The 22,088-nt window shown below is 40.2% G+C and overlaps 1 protein-coding gene across 3 annotated transcripts in view; it reads left to right on the forward strand.

Moving 5' to 3' along the window:
* The window catches only part of UBE2W (ubiquitin conjugating enzyme E2 W), an 83,238-nt gene that overhangs the window by 11,809 nt on the left and 49,341 nt on the right, over positions 1 to 22,088 (forward strand). For 2 of the 3 annotated variants that reach the window (XM_047783736.1, XM_047783735.1), the window contains exon 2: positions 20,912 to 21,003. In XM_047783736.1, the coding sequence (XP_047639692.1) occupies positions 20,912 to 21,003 (92 nt within the window). Of the gene's footprint in view, positions 1 to 8,810; positions 8,933 to 20,911; positions 21,004 to 22,088 lie in introns of those variants that run through there. The other variant, XM_047783737.1, reaches the window with a different exon arrangement.

Genomic DNA, 22,088 nt, shown 5'->3' on the forward strand with positions numbered 1-22,088 from the left:
TAGCCTCAGTTCTCACAGCCATATACACTTTTTCTTAACTTGTGTGCCCTCATAGCATCTTCTACCTTTTTCATAGGATTTTTCGCTTCTGCCTTGTATTTATTATAAAGGCAGTTTATCTTTTTTTTTTAGATTTGTTTGTTTGTTTGTTTTTGTTTTTTTGGGCTACACCTGTGGCATGTGGAAGTTCCCAGGCTAGGGGTTGAAGTAGAGCTACAGCGGCCGGTCTATGCCACAGCAACACCAGATCTGAGTTGCATCTGCAACCTACACCACAGCTTGAGGCAATGCCAGATTCTTTTTTTTTTTTTTTGCTATTTCTTTGGGCCGCTTTACTGTTCACAGGATATTTATTTATTTTGTCTTTTTGCTATTTCTTTGGGCCGCTTCCGCGGCATATGGAGATTCCCAGGCTAGGGGTCGAATCGGAGCTGTAGCCACTGGCCTACGCCAGAGCCACAGCAACGCAGGATCTGAGCCGCTCTGCAACCTACACCACAGCTCACGGCAACGCCGGATCGTTAACCCACTGAGCAAGGCCAGGGACTGAACCTGCAACCTCATGGTTCCTAGTTGGATTCGTCAACCACTGCGCCACGACGGGAACTCCGCAATGCCAGATTCTTAACCCATTGAGCAGGGCCAGGGATCGAACCCTTATCCTCAGGGATCCTAGTCGGATTTGTTTCTGCTGCGCCACAATGGGAACTCCCAATCTTTTTTGGATTTTTAAGTCACTGAGTGCAGTGTGCTACTAGTAGTAAGCACTCAGGTGTTTTTTGAGTAAATAAACAGCAACTCAGGTAAATTGGCTTGGATCCTGCATTGCTATGGCTGTGGTGTATGCTGATAGCTACAGCTCTGATTTGACCCCCAGCCAGGGAACTTCCACATGTCCCAGATACGGCCCTAAAAAGCAAAAAAAAAAAAAAAAAAAAAATTAGTGTTCATTTTCTGTTAATTATATGCATCTCTTTCAGTTAGATTAATTTGGTTTGTAATTCTTTCACTTTGGAGATAATGCTAGTGCCAGTCATTTTTAAAAATTTTATTGCAGTATAGTTGACTTACAATGTTGTATTAGCAAAGTGAATCAGATATATATATGTCTCTCTTCTTTTTTTCCCTATAGGTTATTACAGAATATTGAGCAGATTTCCCTGTGTTATACAGCAAGTTCTTGCCAGTTAATCTATTCTACACATAGGAATATGTATATGACAGTCCCATCCCCCCAACTTATTCCTCCCCCTCCCCCCACAGTTTCTCCTTCTGTAACTATAAATTTAATTTTGAAATCTATGAGTTTGTTTCTGTTTTCTAATTAAGTTCTTTTGTATCCTTTTTAAAATTAGACCCCACATATAAATGATAGCATATATTTGTGTCTGTCTGACTTACTTCACTTAGTATGATAACCTCTAGGTCCATCCATGTTGCTGCAAATGGCATTATTTCATTCTTTTTTTTTTCTATGATGGTAGGTTTTTTTCTTAAGCTTCCAGTCCACAACCCTTACTTTGACAGCAAATAATGTTAGGTCTTGCTTCATTAAGACTAAAATTATGTGGTTGCTTTCTCCTGAACTCTTGTGTCTCAGGATACTTCTCCTCATTCCTGAAATTGTACTTGTGTTTGGAAATGTTTTATTTTCACGTGTCTATGTGTGGAGCTGTCAGCTTATGCGTGTGGGTAGAGGAGGTATGAGGTTGGATGGGGTGGGGTGTTTTGGTAGGGAGTTTGTGAGTGGTTCTTTTGGATGTGGCAGAGGACGGAACATCTCTTGATGTCTGGTGCTGGGCTTCTCATAAGCTTTATTACCCTTAAACGTAGTGTTGCCTTAAAGACACACAAGAGTTGTGAGTTTAAATTTTCTACAAGGTCTTGCTGAGGACTATAGTCTGGGAGATAGCCACTCAGCTCTGAGCAAACTGCTCCAGATAGGCAGGAGAAAAGCCAGTTTTATATAGGGTTTTTGGCCATAACTACATGCAGTCAAGCATATATCTTAGTAAAAGATTATTGCTAATCATAAAGAACAGATATCTCAAGTTAATGATTTTAGTGCTTTTTCTGTGTATGGGAAGATGCAAAAATGCCTTACCCTATTTTTCACTCTAAATTCCTCTCAGGTTGCACTGCTAGAGGGCAGCTGCTGAGGTTTACAACTTAACCCTTGTGGAACTGAGCGATGAGCAGTACCACTTGTTCTTGGTATACAGTAGTGACAGAGCTTTACTTGAGATATTTTCAACTTAAAGTATATTGAAGAAATTGGTTTGTAATACTTCTATCAAGAACAAAACAAGACAAGACAAAAATCACCACAAAACAACTCCTACAAGGATATAGAATTTGGCTCAGTTCTTGCAAGCCCCATAGTGATGAGGTACTGGGGAAAGCAAAGACATTTAATGATGATGACTTGGAAAGAATTATCTGTGATCCTAAAGACTAAATAGCAAAGGCAGTGTGAACACTTCTTCCTGTTTTTTTCAGCACCTATTCTAAAATTGACTGTTGTATCTGGTTCTGACTGAAACCAGATTTTTCTTTTTAAGATACATTAATTTTTTTTACTATCTTATTTTAGGTCCTCATAAATGGGCAAAAATTAGAAGACTACATTTTTAAAATTCAGCAGCTCTCATTTTTTTGTAATTGCAAAAAATTGAAAGGTAAATTGAATTTTTTTTTTTTTTTTTGCTATGCCCACAGCATTCAGAAGTTCCTGGGCCAGGGATCAAACTCATACCATGCAGGGATAATGCCTTAACCTGCTAGGCCACCAGGGAACTCCAGTAAGTTCTTAAAACTGACAGCAAAGCATGCCAAAATTGATTTTAAAGATCATTTATACTTTCATATTTTTCCATTCCTTGTTAGAATGGAACTTGGTATAAATACATTTTATGTTCTTTCTCTCTTGTTTTTTTTTGTCTTTTTGCTATTTATTGGGCTGCTCCTGCAGCATATGGAGGTTCCCAGGCTAGGGGTCGAATCGGAGCTGTAGCCACCGGCTTACGCCAGAGCCACAGCAATGTAGGATCCGAGCCGCGTCTGTGACCTACACCACAGCTCACGGCAACGCCGGATCGTTAACCCACTGAGCAAGGGCAGGGACCGAACCTGCAACCTCATGGTTCCTAGTCGGATTCGTTAACCACTGCACCACGACGGGAACTCCTCTCTCTTGTTTTTTTTTTTTTTTTGTTTGTTTTGTTTTGTTTTTTGTTTTTGGCTATGGTGTATAGCAGCTCGATGTGGGATCTCGGTTCCTAGATGAGGGATTGAACTTGGGTTGCAGAAGTGAAAACACTATATTCTAACCACTAGACTGCCAGGGAACTCTCAGGTTTTCTTTAGGTTTATATTTTTCAGTAGACTGAGTTTTGTGTTGCCTCCCCCAAAAGAAACCTAGTTGTTAGAGTTATTTTTAAGTCATAATGGCCTTATATTTCTAGAAATTTTATTTTTTTTAATTTATTTTTTGTTTTTGCCTTTTTTTGGTCTTTTTTTTTTTTTTTTTTTGCCATTTCTTGGGCCGCACCCGCGGCATATGGAGGTTCCCAGGCTAGGGGTTGAATTGGAGCTGTAGCTGCCGGCCTACGCCAGAGCCACAGCAACGTGGGATCTGAGCCACGTCTGCAACCTACACCACAGCTCAGGGCAATGCTGCTGGATCCTTAACCCACTGAGCAAGGACAGGGATGGAACCCTCAACCTCATGATTGCTAGTCGAATTCATCAACCACTGAGCCATGACGGGAACTCCCCTAGAAATTTTACATATCAATGTCAAAGAAGTTGTTGACTTCTGATAACTTATGAATTTGCATGGAGTGAAAGGACGTACTAAAAGTACTGTTTCTGAGAATCTCAGAATCATACTGTCTTTTTGACAACTGAGACCCAAATATGTGTAAATTTGTAAACAACAATTGTGTTTAAGAGGATTTAGAGATTTGAATTTGATCTTTGTTTAAAACAATGTCTTTATTGTCTTTTTTTTTTGTGTGTGTGTGTGTCTTTTCCAGGGCTGCACCCAAGGCATATAGAGGTCCCCAGGCTAGGGGTCTAATTGGAGCTATAGCCGCCAGCTTACGCCACAGCCACAGCAATGCCAGATCCAAACCATGTCTGTGACCTACATCACAGCTCACGGCAATGCTGGATCCTTAACCCACTGAGTGAGGCCAGGGATCGAACCCGCAACCTCATGGTTCCTAGTCAGATTCGTTAACCACTGAGCCACAATTGGAACTCCCTAAAACAATGTCCTTATACTTTTGTAGCCTTTTATAACATATTGTCTTCTATAAAACATACATTTAAACCTCTGGGAGTTCCCGTCGTGGCTCAGTGGTTAACAAATCCGACTACGAACCATGACGTTGTGGGTTCCATCCCTGGCCTCACTCAGTGGGTTAAGGATCCGTTGTTGCCGTGAGCTGTGGTGTCGATTGCAGACGGCTCGGATCCTGTGTTGCTGTGGCTCTGGCGTAGGCCAGTGGCTACAGCTCCGATTCGACCCCTAGCCTGGGAATCTCCATATGCCATGGGAGCGACCTAAGAAATGGCAAAAAGATAAACAAACAAACAAAAAAAACCCAAAAAAACTTCTGAAAAGAAAATAGTACTTTTATTTTGGTTAGTTCTATATGTATGAGGTAGTCTGCCATCCAGTCCTTAAGCATATTGCTCCATTCATGTTAAAACATCTTCCTGTCAGCATTAAGTATGATCCTTTTTTCTTACTTTCTAAAGCTAATGAGTGTAACTAGTGTTAAAAAGTTTCCACCTGCTTTATCAAGAGAAAATATTGATGGAGTAAATCCCTAAAATCACATAGCATAACTGATCAAATGAAGGAGGAAAACACACTGCTGTGTACTTTCACTGTAACAAAAAATTGCCCAAGCTGTCTTTTCATTAAATGGGTATTTCATTTTGATAAGGTAACTGACATGTAATGTTAAGTTTAGTGGTTCTTTTTAAGATTTTATTTGTGCCAATAGAAATTCTCTTTGTGGAGCCCCCACTGTAGCACAGTGGGATCGGCAGCATCTCTGCAGCACCAGGGCACAGGTTCATTCCTAGCCCAGCACAATGGTTAAGGATCTGGCATTGCTACAGCCCCACTGTAGGTCACAGCTGTGGCTTGGATCTGATCCCTGGCCCAGGACCTCCATGGGGTGAGGGGTGGCCAAAAAAAAGGGAGGGGGAAGAAATGCATAGGGATGTAATGTTTTGTGTGTGTTTAAGTAGGTAAGGGGAACAAGGGGAGGAGGAAAATTGTTTATGCAGAATAGCTTTTCCCACAACATTTTTAATTAAAAATGGCAGTTTAGGAGTTCCAGTCGTGGTGCAGCAGAAACGAATCCTTCTAGTGTCTATGAGGATGCGGGTTTGATCCCTGGCCTCGATGGGTGGGTCGGGGATCTGGCGTTGCCAAGAGCTGTGGTGTAGGTCGAGACTCAGCTTGGATCAGGTGTTGCTGTGGTGTAGGCCAGCTGCTGTAGCTCCAGTTGGACCCCTAGCCTGGGAACTTCCATATGCCGCAAATGTGGCCCTAAAAAGAAAAAAAAAAAGGAAAAAAAATTATTTGCTTTAGGTAAGATATGATAATGATAACAAGTTAAGAACATTTTTGGTTTTCTAGGGCTAATGTGTTTATTTGGTTAATGAAAAAAGTTTGTACTAAAAATATATATTTAGTTTTTGGAACATATTTTAAACCATTATAGTTATCTAGGGATGTGAATATATATAAATAACACTACTATGAAAACACTATACTATCACAAGATTTATAATATTGAGAAGTACCTACAGCTGTAATGAGAATATGTGTATCACTTGTAAATTATAGGTATATATGACTGAATTAGACTGAACAGTATGTGGAGGAAGCTTTAGCTTTTGAAAACTAAGTAGAATAACATGGGTTCTGGAACTTTTGAACTAAGGGAACTTTAGACGTCATTTAATCTTTTTTTTTTTTGCTTTTTGGGGCCGCACTCGCGGCATATGGAGGTTCCCAGGCTAGGGGTGGAATCGGAGCTACACTTGCTAGCCTACACTACAGCCACAGCAATGCCAGATCTGAACCACGTCTGTGACAGCTCATGGCAGCGCCAGATCCTTAACTCACTGAGTGAGGCCAGGGATCAAACCCGCAACCTCATGGTTCCTAGTCGGATTCCTTTCCCATGTGCCATGACGGGAACTCTAATCTTTTTTTTTTTTTTTTTTTTTAATGAGAAAATGAACTCTGAGGTTAGGTAACTTGCCTAGATTTATGATACTTCAGGTGTACCTGAAGGCCCTCCCTTCATTGGAGAAATGCCCTTCCTAATTTAAAATAATTGTAATTCATACTTTTCAGATAACTCTACCTGACAGAATAGAAATGTTCTCAAATTATCTGTAGTACTAATATTATTTATCCAAAATGAGTTCCATTGCAAAACTAGATTTCATGTTCACTGAAAAATGTAACTTAGAAGAGTAAAATTTACTGTAGGAATGCACTATATTTTTAGGAGTTCCTGCTGTGGCACCAGTGGGTTAAGACTGACTACAGCCGTTTGGGTCACTGCAGAGGCACAGGTTTAATCCTTCACCTGGCACATTGGGTTAAAGGATCTGGCGTTGCAGCAGCTGTGGCGTAAGTCACAGCTGCAGCTCAAAATTGCCCCTGGCCCAGGAACTTCCATGTGCTGCAGGTGTGGCCGTAAAGAAAAAAAAATGCACTATATTTTTAAAGTACATATTTGTTCTAATGATAATGCTCAGTAAATTATAAATAATCAGATGTATGTTCCTTTGAGACTAAATCTACAAGAAGGATAGTTCTATATAACTAAGATCCATCTAATTTCACAGCTTAAAAGAATCTTATAAAATCTTTTTGTCATAAAATTTAAAAGATAAAAGCTGTGGAAGCTGCCTTTTGTTATAGAGAGTTGAGCTTTAATATTTGTTCTAACAGTATGTCATGATCTGTTGTTTCCACTTTTTTTATCTTTGGAAGCTGCATGTGTGCTCCTCCTTCTCCTTCCCATCCCCGGTTTTACGTTATTCTTTTGGTTAAGTTTTCAAGAATGCTGTCACTAAGTTGTAGCATCAGTGTTTTCCAGCTCTTGAAATCCTTGATGGTGGTGATTGAAAGTTGTAAAAGTGCTCACCAGAGATGCTAAGGACCTTTGCTCTGGTGGTGCCTGCAGATGAGGGCCCAGCAATGAAATGTCAGAGCTATAGCAGAAATCGGAAGAGAGCCAAGTTTGACAGCAGACTCGAAGGGGGAAAGCTCTTCACGTGAAAGACTGTAAGCAGTAAGTCTGTGAAGGAAGACATCTAGGAGGTTTAATAACATGTGGCATTGAGCTCCAGGAAGCTTGCAGGGATTGGCACTCGAGTTTGTGTTTGAGGGGAAGTAGAGGCGGTGGGTGTTGACTGAATTCACCGAGTTGGACAGTGGAAGGGAAGGAAGGAATGGACAGAGATAAGGTAAATGATGACTGTTTTAAAGCTAGGAGAGATCCAGTTGATGACCGAAGGGAAGAGATTATGGACTGGGGAAGGTCGAAGTTACTAGAAACCGAATTATTAGCTCTGAGAGCAGTATCCTGGATGAGTTGATAAGGCATGAGTTCCAGAGGGAGGTGGGAGGATTTTGAGAAGGGGTCAGAATCTTCTTTCTCTGGGAGTTAAGGACCAGAGATTGACTCTAGGGACAGGATGATTATTATTTATTTATTTTTTTAGCTATTGGCTAAAAATGGGGAAACAAGTTGGCAGTTTGCATAGTTAGCATTTTTGCTTAGTAGGAAGCTTTTCATTAATGAATTTTGGAGAATATTTGGGACAATTTTTATAGATTTCAGCTGAGGGAAAAGCTGAACTTATTTAAAAATACTGCCCCCAAACAAGCTGATACATATTTTCATTTACTTTCTGATAAGGTTGGTTAGGGTAAATGTATAATTTTAGGATGTCTTATTTTTACTTTGCATCTTATTTTTTTTTGTTTATTTCCATTTATGAATTTTAATACTACCTTAGTGTGATTATTTGAACTTTAAACTTCAAAATATCTTTAAATTTCCCAGACTCCCAGTCCCTCCCCCCTCAGCAACCACAAGTCTGTTCTCCATGTCCATGAGTTTGTTTTTTTTCTGTAGATAGGTTCATTTGTGCCAACAGTGCTTGTACTCTTAAGGCTTGAATTTTGCTTACATTTTTAACAATTAAGTGATAAATCCTATTACCCTAAATCCTCTTTTTTTTTTTTTTTTTGTTACAGTTGCACCTGTGGCATGTGGAGGTTTCCAGGCCAGGGGTCACATTGGAGTGGCAGCTGCAGGTCTACATCCTCAGCTTGTGGCAATGCCAGATCTTTGAGCCATCATGCAGGGTAAGGGATGTGGTGTTTAAGGGCCCAGAAATAACTGGTCTCTCTCTCTCTTTTTTTTTTTTCCTTTTTAGGGCAGCACCTGCAGCATATGGAAATTCTGAGGCTAGGGGTCAAATCTGAGCTGCAGCTGCAGCTGAGGCCACAGCCACAGTCATGGCAATACCAGATCCGAACCTATGCTGCAGCTTGTGGCAATGCTGGACCCTCAGCCCACTGATTGAGGCCAGGGATTGAACCTGCATCCTCACAGATACTCTGTCAGGTTCTTAACCCACTGAGCCTCATTGGGAACTCCTAAATCCTAATTCTTGTCTCTTGTCTTTTGATTTGTAGGTCAAACCAAACTTTCCACTCTTATTTACTTAAGGCTTGATACGTGCCAAACCCTGGCTCTAATCTACATTTTCCGTGACATAGCATGTTTTCATGCTTTGCGACATTTTATTTGCCTGAATACTTTTATTAATACTTAACAAAGCCTCTGGAGTATCCCTGCATAACCAAATCTAGAAGGTAAAATTTTTTGAATTGTACCTTTACAAGGGGAAAAAAAAGCAACATGTTTAAGTATTTTTCCAAAGTCAGAAGAGGCAAGCTAAAATGAGACCTCAGCTCAGTGGGTTAAGGATCTGCCATGGCCATGAGCTGTGGTGTAGGTCGCAGATGTGGCTTGGATCTGGCTTAGCTATGGCCATGGCGTAGGCCGGCAGCTGCAGCTCCAGTTTAACTCCTAGCCTGGGAACTTTCACATGCTGCGGGTGTGGCCCTAAAAAGACAAAAAAATAAAGTAAAATAAAATGAGACCTCAACTCTATCAGGCTTAATGCTAATTACTGCTTTTCACCTACAGCATGAAATGTAGTGATCACAAGAGGAGAACAATAGACTCAGCTGTATTTTATTTCATTCAGAGTCAAGGTTTCTGGGGAACTTAAATATTTTATTCGGAGTGTTAATTTCCAAAACACCAGACAGATATCTTCTGAACTAGCCTGAGAAATTCGGGTTTAATTTTTGAGTGATAGACTCATTGTCTTCTGGTTTCAAGTATGCATGAAGTGCCCATTGGGTTTCTGGTAAAGAGCATACCTACCAATCCTAAAGAGCTTAATTTAGAAGGAGCAGCCATGCTTCAGCTCTGATTGATTCAGTTATTTTTGTGTGTTGACTGAATGTTCACAGGAAGCTTGAACTCCAACGGTCCAAAACTGAATTTAGTCTCAGCTGCCTCTAGCCCCACATTGGCAGAGACTTGGCCACCTCTACTTGTTCCTACTGCGGTATTTGTTTCAGAGTAGTAGTTGCACCATCACTCAAACTAACATCCCAGAGTCATCCTCGTTATTCTCTTTCTCCCTCCCCCTATCTATTTACCACTAAATCCAGTCTATTGTATATCTCTGATTGTTCACTAGTAATAGCTCAACTCTTTATTTTTCTAGTAGTTTTCAGTCTGTCTTCCTGGCTTTCATCCTGTCTTAACTTTTCTAATACGTCTGCCATATTATTTTTCAGTTATCATTCTTTTTTTTTTTTTTTATTTTGTTGTTGTTGTTGTTGTTGTTGTTGCTATTTCCTCGGCCGCTCTCGAGGCATATGGAGGTTCCCAGGCTAGGGGTTGAATCGGAGCTGTAGCCACCGGCCTACGCCAGAGCCAGAGCAACGCAGGATCCGAGCTGCGTCTGCAACCTACACCACAGCTCACGGCAACGCCGGATCGTTAACCCACTGAGCAAGGGCAGGGACCGAACCCGCAACCTCATGGTTCCTAGTCGGATTCGTTAACCACTGCGCCACGACGGGAACTCCCCATTCTTTTTTACTAAAGTAATTTATCTTAAGTTCCTGTTGTGGCTCAGTGATAACAAGCCCAGCTAGTATCTATCCATGAGGACTCGGGTTTGATCCCTGGCCTTGCTCAGTGGGTTAAGGATCCGGCATTGCCGTGAGCTGTAGTGTACATTGTAAATGTGGCTTGGATCTGGTATGGCTGTGGCGGTAGCATAGGCCAGCAGCTATAGCTCCAGTTTGACCCCTACCCAGGGAACCTCCATATGCCTCAGGTGTGGTCCTAAAAAGCCAAAAAAAAAATTTATGTTCGTTGAAATGTTAGAAAATTACAAATTAATAAAGAGAAAAATCACCACCCTGAGAAGATGATCAGATGGTTGGGTTAAGGGGTTATTTTATTTTTTAAATATTGTGGTTTCTCCCTCCCTCCCTCCCCCACAACACAGGGAAGTTTCTGGGCCAGAAGTTGAATCTGAGCCACAGCTGGGCAATGCCAGATCCACTGCACTGGGCCGGGGATCGAATTGGAGCCTCTGCAGCAACCTGAGCCACTGCGGTTGGATTCTTAACCCACTGCACCACAGTGGGGACTCCTAAATACTCTGATTTCTATCTTTTTTCCTTTATATATATATAGTATTTACCATTGAGAAGAAAATTCCTTTGTAAAAAAGACAGTCTAATTCCAAACATCTTCTCAGAGATACTTTATCAGTTATCTGTCCCCTCCCTCTTTTTTTGATTCTTCTCATAAATATTTGCTTTGATAGGCATTTGAGTTATTTCTAGTTTGGTCCTATCATGAAAAATGCTCCTATAAACATCCTTGTGCCTGTGTTTTGTTGAGCATATGCCTCTTGAGTATATATCTTGGAATGGAATTGCTGGGTCAGAGCATATGTTTACATTCAGGTTTAAAAAAAAAGCATCAAAACATATGATGGGAAAAAATAAAAATCATTAAAAATTAAATAGAAAATAAATAAAAGCATCAAATGATTTGCAAATGTATATTTCAACAACTATGTATGAGAGTTCCATTTCCTGAACATATGTACTTACCCCTTTGGTCTTGTCAGTTGTTTTAAAAAGTGTTAGCTATTTGGGGGAATTCCCACTGTGGCACAGTGGGTTAAGGATCCAACTGCAGCAGCTCAGGTCACTGTGAAGGTGCGGGTTCAATCCCTGGCCCAGAACAGAGGGTTAAAGGATCCAGCATTGCCATACGTGCTGCCATTAAAAAAAAAAAAAAAAGTAAGCTATTTGATAGACATATGTTACTATTGTAATATGTCTTCAATTTGCAGTTTTCTGTTGCCCAGTGAGGTTGATTCCTTTTTCATATATTTCTTTTTTTTTTTGGTCTTTTTTTGTTGTTGTTGTTGTTGTTGTTGCTATTTCTTGGGCCACTCCCGCAGCATATGGAGGTTCCCAGGCTAGGGGTTGAATCAGAGCTGTAGCCACCGGCCTACGCCAGAGCCACAGCAACTCGGGATCCGAGCCGCGTCTGCAACCTACACCACAGCTCACGGCAACGCCGGATCGTTAACCCACTGAGCAAGGGCAGGGACCGAACCCACAATGGTTCCTAGTCGGATTCGTTAACCACTGCGCCACGACGGGAACTCCTATTTCTTAATCATTAGGATTCTTTCTGTGAATTGTGTGTTGTGGTCTCTTGCCAGTTTTTCTGTTCTGTTGTTTTATAATTGACTTGTAGGCATTATGATACTAATTTAACATGCATAGTATTCAAAACCTAAGTTTAATCAGTATGTTTGCACCCTTCTCAAAAGGTAAAATAACCATAGAATACTTCTCCAGTCATCTGCCTCCCAGTTTATGTGTTGATTTCCCTGTATTTTGGTTCTGTCTTGTTTTAATCTTCTATATTAGACATTTGGGGCTAATGATTTTTATTCCAAATCCAAAATATAAAAAAAGGCTTAGACTCACAGATGTAAAGAACAAACCAGTAGTTACCAGTGAAGAGAGGAAAGGGAGGAGGGGCGAGATAGAGGTATAGAATTGAGGTGCAAACTATTTTTTGTTCTTTTGCTTTTTAGGGCTGTACCCATAGCATATGGAAGTTCCCATGCTAGGGGTCGAATTGGAGCTACAGCTGCTGGCCTGCACCACATGCACAGCAACGCAGGATCCAAGCCATATCTTCAACCTACACCACAGCTCACAGCAATGTTGGATCCTTAATCCACTGAGTGAGACCAGGAACCGAACCTGCAACGTCATGGTTTCTAGTCAGATTAGTTTTTGCTGCGCCATGACGGGAACTCCAAGAGGTGCAAACTGCTATATATAAAATAAGCTACAAGGGGAGTTCCCGTCATGGCACATCGGAAACAGTCCAGCTAGTATCCATGAGGATGTGGGTTCGATCCCTGGCCTCACCCAGCGGGTTAAGGACCCAGTGTTAATGTGAGCTGTGGTGTAGGTTGCAGACACAGCTCAGATCCCAACTTGCTGTGGCTGTGGCATAGGCCAGCAGCTGCAGCTCTAATTCAACCTCTAGCCTGGGAACTTCCATATGTCGCAAGTGCAGCCCTAAAAAGACCAAAAACAAACAAACAAACAAACAAAAACCCTACAAGGATATGTTGTACAACACAGGGAATAGCCAGTATTTATAATAAATGTAAATGGAGTGTAATTTTTTAAATTGTGAATCATTTTACACCCATACCTTAGTTAATATTGTACATCAATTATACTTCAATTTAAAAAAAAGAGAGTGGAAACAATGTTTTGTTTTGTTTGTACTTTTTATAGAAGTCTTCAATAATGCAGGGAAACTTTTTTTTTTGCTTTTAGGGCTGCACCTGTGACATATGGAAGTTCCCAGGCTAGGGGTCGAATTGGAGCTACAGCTGCCGGCCTACACCACAGCCATGTGTCTGGGACCTACACCACAGGTCACGGCAATGCCAGATCCTTAACCCACTGAGCGAGGCCAGGGATCCAACCCACATCCTCATGGATACTAGTCATATTGTTTCCAATGTGCCACAGTGGGAACTCCAACTTTCTATATCTATAGATTTGTGTCTTCTGGGTATTTCATTCAAATGGTATCATGCTATATGTAGTCTTCTGTGACTGATTTCTTGCTTACCTTAATGTTCCTGCAATTCATCCATATTGCTGCATGTATCAGTAATTCGTTCTTTTTTTATAGCCAGATAAACATTTTGTTGTATGAATACAACAGATTTTGTTTACCTATCAGCTAATGGCATTGGGTAGCTTCTATTTTTTGTCAGTTATGATTAATGCCACTTTGAACATTTGTATTCATGTTTTTATGTAGACATGTTTTCTTCTCCCATTGAGCCCTTAATTTTTTTTTTCTTTTTTGGCTGCACCTGTAGCATATAGAAATTCCCAGGCCAGTAAGTGAATCCGAGCCATAGCTGCAACCTATGATCTCTCCTGCGTATGCTGCAGTGCCTCACGTGCCAGATTTTCAACCCATTGCACTGGGCTGGGGATTGAACCCTTGCCTCCACAGTGACCCAAGTCACAGCAGTCTGATTCTTAACCCATTGTACCACAGGGGGAACTCCATGTATTTTTGAAGGCTGTTTTTGTTTTTGTTTTTTCATTTCAGTGTGTGTTTGGGTTCTGCTGTTGTTAGTACACAGAAGTCCATATGGTTTTGTAATCTTACTTAATTTGTATGGTTATTGATAGACACATATATTGTTTTTGGGTTTTGTGTACAGTGATGCAGTCAACATCCTTAGCAATTTTTTTAAATACACTTATTGAGGAAAAACATTAGATGTCAGGCATGGTTTTGAATGCTAGGATTACAGAGGTAAAAATAACGTAATCTCTGCCTTAGTGTTGCTCACAATTATATAAATGCTATAAGAACATAAAGTAATTGCAGATCTGGTGCTTTTCCACCTTGGAAGATAGATTTTTATTTCTGAGTAATTTCTCCTTTTTTCTTTATTCCTTTTTAAATTCTAGTCTTTCTAGATTCTGAAAAGAGAAATTGTTGCCTTGGTGGATAGAACTTGTACTCCCCAAAGATTCTCTTTTGTTTCTGCCAGTTCCCTGGGGCATTACTTCCTTGACCACTTGGTTTAATTCTTGTCTAGAGTTCTCAGCAGGAATTCTGGTTCTGGACCCTGTGAGTGTCTTCTTGAGATTATGATATTTCATGGGAGACTCTTCCTCTGCCCATTGCCAAGTTCCAAACAGGCACATTTCATTGCTGTTTCCTTCTGTGCCCTTTATCTTATTCTCCATTGCTCTGAGGGGTCATGGTTTTATGTAGGTCTTTTGAGAGATTCCTTACTTTTTGGTCTTGCCCCTCCTTGGGTTTGGTAGAAAACCCCAAAGTGAAATCCATCTCTAATCCTTGTATTTCAGAGTTCCTGCATTCGCTTTGTTTTTGTTTTCTATGGAAAACAAATTTTGCTGGAAATGAATCTAGTTTCTGAAATGCATTCTTCCTTTGACTTTCATTATACCATGCTCCTGGTATTTCTCCCCTGTGACCACTCTCTTTTTGGACACTACTGTAACCTGAAAGCCTGTAGAGATTATTTACGTATTTGTCTCTCTTTTTAGGCTATGGAGTCTTTAAGAACAGGAGTCATTTAATCTTGTCGCTTTTTTTTTTTTTTTCCGCATCCCAGTCTGATTTTTGAGAATGTTAGTTTAAAATAAGAATGAACACCTTGATTTGTTAACGGCTTTCCGTTCCCTAAAAGGAGAAAAAGTTTTAGTAAGTAACTGTCAGAATTAAGACCTATAGAATTATACTTAGAATGCTTAGGAAAGAAAATGTTTTCTTGGAGTTCCTGTCGTGACGCAGTGGTTAAAGAATCCGACTAGGAACCATGAGGTTTCGGGTTCTGTCTCTGGCCTTGCTCAGTGGGTTAAGGATCTGGCGTTGCCATGAGCTGTGGTGTAGGCCGGCAGCTACAGCTCCGATTGGACCCCTAGCCTGGGAATCTGCATATGCTGAGGGAGCGGCCTTAGAAAAGGCAAAAAGACAAAAAAAAAGAAAATCTTAATTTGCATGAATCAAGCTACCTTATTTTAAAATAAGATAAAATTATTTCAGTGCCTTATCTCACTCTAAAAGACTAAAAATGTAGTTGTTCAATATTCGTTGTTTTTTAATCAAAAGCATTTCATGGGGTGTGGTAGTCTTCAACTTAAACAGTAATGTTCACTATCAAACAGTCGTAGTATTACCTATATAGTCATATACATCCTTAGCTGTCTGAAAAAGCAGAAACTTGAACAAATATGTAAGCCCGAGTGTTGGTGAAAATAATGAGCCGAAGAGACAGAGATGGTGTCATTAGGATGAAACTCCATGCTTTAGTACCATGCTACACAAAGTGTGGTCTGTGGACCTGTTACTGGCTGTGCTTTTCATTTTTTTGAGGCCTTGGAAAAATTATTCCTAGTTTCTGCAGTTTCAGTGAGAGAGTATGGTATGGTTTAAGAACACATGAAGCAATAAATGTTAGCAAATATTAAGGCCAGCACTGAAGATTAGTTGGAATTTGTTACATCAAAATAATGTGATATCTTCACAAAAATGAATAAACTTTTGCTCAGTAATGTGGGATGATGTTAAGGGAGGGGGAAACAGCAAACAAAAAAGCCAGAAAAGAGAGAGAAAGAGGATATCCGGAGATCCCATTGTGGCTCAGCGGGTTATGGACCCAACTGTTATCCATGAGTATTCAGGTTTGATCCCTGGCCCCGATCAGTGGGTTAAAGATCCAGCGTTGCCATGAGCTGTGGTGTAGGTCGAAGACATGGCTCGGATCTGCTGTGGCTGTGGCTGTGGCTGTGACCAGCAGCTGCAGCGCTGATTCGACCTCTAGCCTGGGAACCTCCATATACTGCAGGTACAGCCTTGAAAAGCAAAAGAAAAAAAAAGAAAGAAAAGGTTGTCAGTGACTAGAGATTGCATATGATGACAAGACACTGAAATCAAAAAGCAGATGACAATGAAAACTGAGGCTATAAAGCTCTCAGGACTGTATACTGAAGGATCAGATGGATTTGTAGACTGTTATCTGAGGCTGTCACAATAGAGTAATCATTATTAGTAGGTTAAATTATGTTCAATACACATAATGTCAGGGATCTATATTAGGGTTTAGAGATTTACTCCATTCATTTAAAATTCAAAAAATTTTTAATTAAAGTATAGTTGATTAACAATGTTCCGTCAATTTCTGCTCTATGGCAAAGTGACCTAGTCATTCATATATAAATATAGTCTATCTATCTATATTCTTTTTCTCATTATCTTCCATCATATTCTAGCACAAGTGACTGGATAATAGTTCCTTGTGCTATATAGCAGGACCTTGTTGCTTATCCACTCTAAATGTAAGTCTGCATCTACTAACCCCAAACTCCTAGTCCATCCCATTTCCTCCCTTCCCCCTTGTCTGTTCTTCATTCCAAGTCTGTGAGTCTGTTTCTGTTCTGTAGATGGATTCATTTGTGCCATGTATTAGATTCCACATATAAGTGATATATGGTATTTGTCTTTCTCTTTCTGACTTACTTTACATAGTATGATAATCTCTAGGTCCATCCATGTTGCCACAAAACATGCCAAAATGGCTCAGTAGTATTCCATTGTATATATATGTACCACATCTTAATCCATTTATCTGTTGATGGACATTTAGGTTGTTTTCCATGTCTTGGCTATTGTGAATAGTGCCTCTGTGAACATATGGGTGCATGTATCTTTTTGAATTATAGTTTTGTCCAGATATATGCCCAGGAATATATAGTGGGGTAGTTCTAGATTTAGTTTTCTGAGGAATCTCAATACTGTTTTCCATAGTGGTCGTACTAAAAAAAATTTTTTTTTTTTTTTTTGGTCTTTTTGCTGTTTCTTGGGCTGCTCTCGTGACATATGGAGGGAGGTTCCCAGGCTAGGGGTTGAATCGGAGCTGTAGCTGCCGGCCTACACCAGAGCCACAGCAACTCGGGATCCAAGCCTCATCTGCCACCTACACCACAGCTCACAGCAGCGCCGGATCCTTAACCCACTGAGCAAGGCTAGGGGTCGAACCCAAAACCTATGGTTCCTAGTCGGATTCGTTAACCACTAAGCCACGATGGGAACTCCCTAAAATTTTTTAATATTTTAAAGTGTTAGTCTTTATCCATTATATCTCATTTCCTTATCATGCCAGAGAAACACGTGGCATTTTCAAACCTGAGGAACCTAATTAAAGATATACTTCCTGCCCTCTCTAATGAATTTCTATTCCAGGAAGGATACACTTAAGAGTGAATTCCCTTTTTTATGAGTCTGCCAGATACACTGTTTGACCTTCTACTCATACTTTTTTTTTGTTGTAAGTTTTATTAGTACATGTGTCAATTACTAGTTTTGTTAGTGGGCTTAGTAAGTATTCATTAACCCCCAGAATGTTAGTCCTGCTCCATCTCTTTATTGCAAGGATGTGGATATGCAAGGTAATTTATTGCCTAGTAGCTAAGACTCTGAGGGACTGGCATGAATTGTCTTTTTAATCTAGTGACTTCACCCCCTCAGTTAAAAATTAAACAAGTTCCAGGAGTTCCTGTCATGGCTCAGTGGTTAACGAATCCTATTAGGAACCATGAGGTTGTCTGTTTGATCCCTGGCCTCACTCAGTGGGTTAAGGATCTGGCTTTGCTGTGAGCTGTGGTGTAGGTTGCAGATGCGGCTCGGATTCCGTGTTGCTGTGGTTCTGGTGTAGGCCGGGCAGCTAAAGCTCTGATTACCTCCCTATGCCGCAGGAGTGGCCCTAGAAAAGGCAAAAAGACAAAAAAAAAAAAAAAGTTCCAGTGATTGTCTTGGATTCTGACCTGTGATACTGAAATTAAAATGAAAACCTGAATGGTGTCCCTTCTCATGGGGAGAGGTTGGATGGTTCTGGATTAAGTTTGCTGGCAAAATATTGGCCCTAGGCCCAGTCATCTGAAAGCTTGGCCGGAGTTGGAGATTCCAGATTGGAGATTCTTCCAAATCCTACATGGTTATTGGCAGGAGGCCCTAACCTTGCTGTGTAGACCTCTGAATTGGGCTGTTCACAATATGGCAAGTGATTCTAGAGAGAATGACAAAGATGCAAGTCATAGTCTTTTATAACCTAATCTTGGGAGCGATGTACCATCATTTCTGCTCTGTTCTGTTGGTCACAGAGATCGGCTCTAGTACAATATGGGAGGGAACTACAAAGGGTGTGAATGCCAGGAGATTATCTCGGAGTGTGGCTACACAGGCCCCTTCCTTTGCAGACATATAAGAAGTAGTGTCAGGGTGGGTAAAACATTTCTTTTTCCACAGCACCCTTCACCTTTATGTTCCGGAGACCTAGCGATAATTACACCCAAACAATTCTTAACTTGTCTTTATATCCTGTTTCAGTGGGTAGCTATGCAGATTGACCTTCCTTTGTGTCTTGATTCAAAACAAGGGCTTGTTGTCCCTGTCTTAGTAAAGTTCTCAAGATGTGGAGGATTTTCACAGCATTGTTTCCCAAAATGTGATCACTGAAACAAGACTTTCCAAGATGACCCTACACTGAGAGGATTCCATTACTTTTGGAAACCTGTATGTTAATCTTCCTTCCCTTAGAGAATCCTTGTCCAAGTGAGCATACTGGAAGTCTCTGAGAATTCCTGCATTACAGAAACCGTTTTTCCTTATTGAGCCCATATATTTTTGAAAATTTACTTGATTATAGAACCCACATTTGTTTAATATAAGTGGAATAAATTAAAAACCCTCTTCTAACATATCACAAATATATTCCTCCTTTATTCAAAACAAGTTGTTTATGTAGCTTTCTTTCTATATTTTAGACAATTACAATTTTTCTTAACTAATTTTCAGTTTGTAATTTTTGCATTTTGGAAGGCAGCTGAGGTCAGAAATTGCAGGTTGTTGATATTTTCATTGTTAGTAATTATGATATTGCACACTCAGGAAAAGTTTTCATCTTTGGCAGTTTAAAAAGTCATTTTTTTAAAAAGTTGTGACATTGATTATCAACAAAGAAGAGAGGAGTTTTCTAATCTATAGTGGTGTTGGTTGATGGTAAGCTTATTTAAAGGTTTTATGAATTGATCTAGAAACAGTGCTGTATTGATAATATTTTACTATTTCAAAAAAAAGAAAACTAGCTTTTAAACAGAGAGTTGTTTAAAGTTCTGAGCAGAAATCCATATTTGTGGAGTTCCCATTGTGGCTCACCAGTAATGAATCCGACTAGTATTCCATGATTACTTGGGTTCGATTCCTGGTCCCCCCAGGGTGGGTTAAGGATCCGGCGTTGCCGTGAGCTGTGGTGTAGGTTGCAGACACAGACTGGATCCTGCATTGCCATGGATGTGGTGTAGGCCAGCAGCTGCATGGGAGCTTGCGTATGCTGTGCGTATGGCCCTAAAAAGGGGGGAAAAAAATCCTTACGTTGTGTTTTAATCCAGGAAAAGATGTTCATTAAAAATCTTGATTACGTTGCATGCAATTCTAATAGCATTGATTTTTTTTTTGTCTTTTTTGTCTTTTTTGTTGTTGTTGTTGTTGCTATTTCTTGGGCCGCTCCCGCGGCATATGGAGGTTCCCAGGCTAGGGGTTGAATCGGAGCTGTAGCCACTGGCCTACGCCAGAGCCACAGCAACGCGGGATCCGAGCCGTGTCTGCAACCTACACCACAGCTCACGGCAACGCTGGATCGTTAACCCACTGAGCAAGGGCAGGGACTGAACCCGCAACCTCATGGTTCCTAGTTGGATTCGTTAACCACTGTGCCACGACGGGAACTCCTGATTATTTGGTTTTTAAGCCTATAAGTTATGGGCTGCTGTGGTTTTTGTTTTGCTTTGTTGAACACTGAAAATGTTCTGCTGATTATAGAGAAGAATTGAACAGTAAAATCTGTACAAACAATGCAAATATTTAGCCATTTGGGGACATCTAGTATGTAAAAAAGTAACTTTACATATCTTAGGCCCTGATATGTTATATTCTGGTGTTGAAAGATTAAATTATTATGGATGATCCTATTTTAAGAAAACAAATAGGCACTGTAATGTGTGGATTAAAATTATTTAAAACATTTTCAAAAGGCTTTTTGCATGAAAGGCTACTTGTATAGTTCTGGAAATCTTGTCTGTCTGAAATGACACATCCTTGGAGTTCCTGCTGTAGTACAACGGGATTGGCAGCATCTCTGCGGCACCAGGACGCAGGTTTGATCCCCAGCCTGGCACAGTGCGTTAAAAGAGCTGGCGTGCCACAGCTGTGGCATAGGTGGGGCAGCCAAAAAAGAAAAGAAAAAAATGAAATGACGCAATTTTTTAAGATTTATAGAGAACTGTGTTTTTTATAATTGAAAAGCGGTAAAGGAAACACTGCTAAAAGTTTTAAGCATTTATAACCTTATAAAGCTAATGGGATAGCTATGAATAGAGCATGAATGCTTAGAAGTATTTTGATAATTGTGAATTATAGAACAGGCAATTAAAATTTTGAGAATTAGGCATGTAAAATATATGTAAGATGTACGGAGCTTGTAAAGGAAAAAGCATGAGCATTTAGAGGAAGTTTAATCAAGGATTTCAGACTATGGTTAGAAGGATATTATGTTGGGGAAAAAGGTACAAATTATTATTGAAATTCTTTTCTAGAAACGACTACAGAAAGAACTGTTGGCTTTGCAAAATGACCCACCTCCTGGAATGACTTTAAATGAAAAAAGTGTTCAGAATTCAATTACACAGTAAGTATTTAAGTTTCAAAGTACTTACTCGTTTTTCTTTTATTATCAATAAAATATATGACTATATATTCATTTTTTGAAATACAGTATTATTTTCATACTTCATCCCATTCTTTTCCATCAAGAGGTAAATCCAATAAACAGATCTTCTTCTATGTACTTATCTGTATGATTTTGTTTTATAAAAGTTTCTTAGAGTTCCCACTGTGGCTTAGCATATTAGGGACCTGTCGTGGTCTCCATGAGGATGCCAGTTCAATCCCTGGCCTGGCTCAGTGGGTTAAGGGTCTGGCCTTGCTGCTGCTGTGGTGTAGCTTGCAGATGCAGATCAAATCCAGTGTTGCTGTGGCTGTGGTGCAGGCTGGCAGCCGGAGCGCCAATTTGACCCCCCTAGGCCGAGAATTCCATATTACTGCAGGTGTGCAGCCATGAAAAGAAAAACTGTCTTGCTAGTGAGGCAGCATATAAAAACTTTGGTCTCACTGTTATGAAATGTACTTCATCTATAATAGAGCAGTTTGGTATGAGGTTATTTATCACAATTTTCAAAATCATACTAAATGCTTTGGAGAGAATAACAGTGTCTGTTCTCAGTGTAAATGGCAGCCTCAAAATGAGATAACTGGAAATAATTCAAAGTAACTGCAGAAGGTAACTGCTGTTACTAAAGAGGTGTCCCCTTCCCGGTCCCCTGAACATGTTAGTTGCTTCATTTACGGAGCGTAGCTAAGTGAACGTCAAGACTCTCAGCATTCTCACTTAGTAGATAAGGAACTTTTCCTTGAAGATGAAACGTGAAAGGTAGTGGGAGGATATAGAAGTATCCGCCAATTTAGCTCCTTCCTTGGGACTGAAGCAAAAGTCTCTTTCTAGATATGTGCCAGGAGGAATAGAGAGATTTGGGTCCCTTCTCTTAAAAATGAGCATTTAAATTAGTATGAAATGTTTTCAAGAGTATCATCCTAAGATTTCATAACCCATTGTAGTCTGTCCTTAACCACTCCTTTTTTTTTTATGGCTACACTCTCAGCATATGCAAGTTCCTGGCCAGGAATTGAATCCAGCCGCAGGTGTGACCTACAGCC

The sequence above is a fragment of the Phacochoerus africanus genome, chromosome 6 (genome assembly GCF_016906955.1).
Source record: "Phacochoerus africanus isolate WHEZ1 chromosome 6, ROS_Pafr_v1, whole genome shotgun sequence".
Lineage (NCBI taxonomy): Eukaryota > Metazoa > Chordata > Mammalia > Artiodactyla > Suidae > Phacochoerus > Phacochoerus africanus.